Genomic DNA, 5,000 nt, shown 5'->3' with positions numbered 1-5,000 from the left:
GTCCCTGCTGGTGGGGGGCAGAGGGCTGGGGTGGGGTGGATGGTGGGGGCAATACGACACAAGTCAACAGTAATAGTAAATGACGATGTCACGTTGCCTTGGCTGCTTTGTTGTTGCGGGCAGCTCGCCGGTTAGAGACTTGGGATGTTGACAGGAAATTAGTTTTGGGAGCTCAGGAGGAAGGAGAGGAGTGGAGAACTGGCAGATAGCTCGGAGCCAATGGGTTTCTACAGTATACACACACACGCGCGCACGCGCACACGCACACACACACACACACACACACACGCGCACACGCACACACTACACCTCCCTCCCTCAATTTGCCTGTTTGACTGTTCATCTTCATCCACGGTGGTCCTCTGGGTCCTGAGCCCTGAGCTTGCTATCATGTAGCTAATTTCCAGGCAGACTGCTGCACCTGTCAGGTCTCTCTCTCTCTGTGTCTCTCTCTGTGTCTGTCTCTCTCTCTCTCTTTTGTCTCTCTCTCTCTCCCTCTGTTTCTCTCTCTCTCTCTGTGTGTCTCTCTCTCTCTCTGTGCCTCTCTCTGTGTCTGTCTCTCTCTCTCTCTCTCTTTTGTCTCTCTCTCTCTCTCTCTCCCTCTGTTTCTTTCTCTCTGTGTGTCTCTCTCTCTCTCTCTCTCTCTCTGTGTCTATCTCTCTCTCTCTCTCTCTCTCTCCCTCTGTTTCTTTCTCTCTGTGTGTCTCTCTCTCTCTCTCTCTCTCTCTCTCTCTCTGTGTCTATCTCTCTCTCTCTCTCTCCCTCTGTTTCTTTCTCTCTGTCTCTCTCTCTCTCTCTCTCTCTCTGTCTCTCTCTCTTCTCAGCACTATTATGATTTGAGTAATCGGTTATGATGATCAACCTGCCTGTTAAAGGTTCCATATCATTCAGGTTACATGACTTTGCTATGCTAAAGCTGCTAATGGTTCAGGTCAGGATATCAGGACCAGGTTCCTGCATTTGCTCTGAAACTGCCTGGAGAAAAGGATGGATTTTTGAAAATGCTATAACTTTTTTTTATTTACTTTTTATTTAACGGCTCTAACTAAATCAAAAGCAATGTCTTGATTGATATTTGATCGCAGGAAGAATATAGATCTCATAATTGAAGGGGATTTTTGAGAATGCAATAACTTTGAATTTAACCGCTCAAACAAAATCAAATTCGAACACTTTACATTTGATCACAGAGGAAAAAATTTGATCTTATAATTGGGCTTTTCCTCCTCTTCAACATTGTTTCTTTTCCTTCTTGCCTGGCTTCCTTCACTTTGTGTATTGTCTATCCTCTGTCTTAACCCCCCCCCCCCCTCTCCATCCTCCCATCCAGTTTGCCACCATTGAGACCATCGTCACCTCGGTGTCAGACGAGTTCCCCAAGTACCTGAGGAAACACAAACCGCTGTTCACCGGGATCTGCTGTGCCTGCTTCTTCATCCTGGGATTCCCCATGATCACGGAGGTACATTACACACACACACACACACACACACACACACCCACGCACGCAGGCATGCGCACGCACGCACGCACACACACACACACGCACGCACGCACACACACACACACACACACACACACACACACAAACACACACACACACACACACGCACACGCACATGCAGGCACACGCACACACACACACACACACACACACACACACACACACACACACACACACACACATACATACACACACCGCATGTCCCCAGCAGGTGGCAAGCTCGGGCTCGGACAGATGAGGAAGTGATACTGAAAGCTGTAGTTCCTCGAATGCCCACTTGAGAGGCTGGCTCCAAAAGCGTGTCAATCCCCATAGACTACCATGTTAAAATGCCCGTCTTTACAACAGCATTAATGATGTTTACAACCTGGTTCAAAACACGGGTTTGGTCTGTATAGCTGCTTTCACCTTCCATCACAGCGAATCTTTATATAACTCACCCGTTTAGAGTAAAATAGACGATATTTTGTTCGTGATTGACAGGTCGCGTGTCCAGTGATCGCGCGCAACTCACCGATCATGAACCAATAGTCAGCGGAGCTGCGGCTCTGTGGGAAACCCGCCGTCTCACACAAGCTGTGTGAAAACCAAGATGGCAGCGGCCACAATTGGGCTTCAAAACGGGACTCCAAAAACCAATGGGTGACGTCACGGTGACTCCGCCCATATTTTTAGATGGTCTATGCTACCCCAGCCAGAAGTCTTACCTTTACTCCCTGGTGTATTCACATCTGCTGCCATGCCCTAGACCTGAAACAGGGGGCAGTGTTGTGTTATCATTCACCTCGTGACCCCACGACTCGTCTTTGAATATAAGCCCCACAGATGTGTGCATGTAAAGCCAGGCTCGGCCGTCACAGGACCGGCTCACTGAGTGGAACCGGAGAGGCTCTTAAACCCACCGGGACAGCTCACAGGGAGGAACCCGGCCCACAGCAGGATTCACTATGTCACTTCTTATGATCCGCTACAATTCAGTGTGAAAGTTACGAGCATGGACATGTCTGCCTCAAAGAGACGAGCGATCGAGGCAACATTTCAATCGGGATGTTATTAAAAAAATACATAAAAAAAGACAACACCCTATAGAACCGCCTCTCCAAGGACAATGGCGCGTCTTTGCAATATTTTGTATTCATGTGTGTGTGTGTGTGTGTGTGTAACAGAGTGGGATGTACATGCTGCAGTTGGTGGACACGTTTGCGGCCTCCTACTCTCTGGTCATCATCGCTATCTGCGAGCTGTTGGGAGTTTCCTACCTCTATGGTGAGTACAGCTGTTACTGTCAAATCAATCAGCAGCCCAAACGTTCGTCTGGATCATATCCATATGAACAGTGTTGGGGGGTAACTCATTACAAAAGTAACATATTACATGTAATATATTACTCTTAGCAGTAACTCAGTAATATAACTTATTACTTATATGATTTCAGTAATATTATACCAGTTACTTTGTCAAGTAACTCAAGTTACAAATTGAGTTAATGTTTTTTAATCATAGCACCTATTTAAATAAAGATACAATGATTTCCTAAACAAACTGTGTGTTTTCATGCAAATAACCACTCTAGATGACAATAACAAAGGAAAAGGATACAATTTTGAATTTTGGATTGTTTACACTGACTTCAAGGCGGTTGAAATTATTTTTCGGGATGGTTCTGTGGTGGCGATGTCATTCTGCTGCTGCTGTTGTTTTGGTGAAAGTAATGCAAAGGTAGTGTAATAAGTAACGAGTTACTCTACACAGACAGTAATATTGTAAAGTAACTTATTGCTTTCAAATGAAAGTAACTAGTAATATGTAGTACATTACATTTTGAAAGTAACTTGCCCAACACTGCATATGAATATACTCACATATGGAATCATCTGACGACTTAGCAAAAGACCTCGGGGCAGAGGCAATCCTTGTAGTGCTGTTCAGCTCAATGACCACTAGGTGTCTCTGTCGTCATGTAAGTGGCACAGCGGCAGAGACTCACCTCCCAGGCGTGGTGTCAGGAGCCTGTTACCGTGCGGCTCTCGGCTGTCACCGTGTCACAGGTGACATATTGAAATGATTGTGTGGCTCCGGATTCATGTCACTCACTGTTATCTGTCAACAAAGGCAGAGGGACGCGCGCAGCCATCTGCTACACTGCTTTCTCTTCTGGAAGCTACTCAGAGACACAAACTGATGCTCTCTCTCTCTCTCTCTCTCTCTCTCTCTCTGATGCACACACACACCCACGCACACACAAGCTCGCTCGCACACACACACATACACACACGCACGCACACACACACACGCACACACACACACACACACGCACACACACACGCACACACACACACACGCACACACGCACACACACACACACACGCACGCACGCACGCACACACACACACACGCACACACGCACACACACACACACACACACACACACACACTGGCTGCAACCCAATCGCCAGAATAAAATGTCGACATTGTACGTCCACACAGGAATGTAAAATATGAACATTTCTGACATTGCATATCACATTTCTAAAACAATCTCAACCTAAATTTGAAACAAAACAGCAGTTAATTTGTACATGAAGTTGCAGCAAAGCAACTTGGTTAGGCTGGCTTTACACGGTGAAAGTTTCACGCAACTAGTTGCAGGTTGCAAAAGGCATGAAACAATCTTCATGCAACTTGACATTTGCACAAAGCAATTCAAAAACAATCAAGTCTCGTGCAACACAGTAGTTTGTTTCACTAAAATAAGCTAGCTAGATTGGTAATGTTTCATCTGTCATATTGTTTTTCCTTTTCCTCTCTTGCTATAGACCTTATTCGCTAACCCCGGACGGCGCCATATTGTTGACATACCGTCCTGCAGCTGACAACTATAGTAACGGCCTTATTGTCGTTTCTGTTCCATTACAAAATAGCGATAGTGATGACAGCAATAAAAACCCCAGAGTTGTTGTTGTTTGTATGCTGCCGTTAATGCCTGTAATAATAAACAAAAGAAAAAACGAGGTGAACAGACTTTGCTGTGAGGAGCTGTCAGAAAGTTTCACCTGTCTCTCCCAACTATCCACACACCTCTCCTGTTCTGACGTATCCTCAGTCTCGCTCCCTTCACGTCTGAGGACGGTAGAGATAGAAACAAACCACAGGGACTTTATTGCTGTCATTACTACAGCCATGCCTAACGCAGGTCACCATCCGAACACAATTGGAACGATACAGGTAACGCTAACGGCGGCTAGCTTCCTATAAACGCTGCTCTCACATAGGCTGTCACTTAAGAGCTGCAGCGCGATGTCGAGAACATGGCGGAGGTGGGCGTGCCCGTACGTGACTGACGTCAATCGAATAAGGTCTATAGATTATGCTGTATCAAGTGGGGAGTGTCATTGTAACTTGCATCTTTGTATCTTATTTTGTATCGTTTTCTAGCTGGATAATATCAATTCAGACATGTTGTATCGGGTTTTCTTCTGCCACTGGCTGGCTACTT

General features: G+C 46.0%; 1 protein-coding gene across 1 annotated transcript in view; it reads left to right on the top strand.

Moving 5' to 3' along the window:
- The window catches only part of slc6a5 (solute carrier family 6 member 5), a gene marked incomplete at both ends in the record, with an annotated part of 29,779 nt that overhangs the window by 20,480 nt on the left and 4,299 nt on the right, over positions 1-5,000 (top strand). The window contains 2 exons of the mRNA XM_083653157.1: positions 1,331-1,462; positions 2,671-2,770. Of these exons, the coding sequence (XP_083509283.1) occupies positions 1,331-1,462; positions 2,671-2,770 (232 nt within the window). The remainder of the gene's footprint in view (positions 1-1,330; positions 1,463-2,670; positions 2,771-5,000) is intronic.

This window comes from Poromitra crassiceps, assembly GCF_964638095.1.
Source record: "Poromitra crassiceps genome assembly, chromosome: 16".
Classification (NCBI taxonomy): domain Eukaryota; kingdom Metazoa; phylum Chordata; class Actinopteri; order Beryciformes; family Melamphaidae; genus Poromitra; species Poromitra crassiceps.
This window is presented reverse-complemented; position numbering and strand designations above follow the sequence as displayed.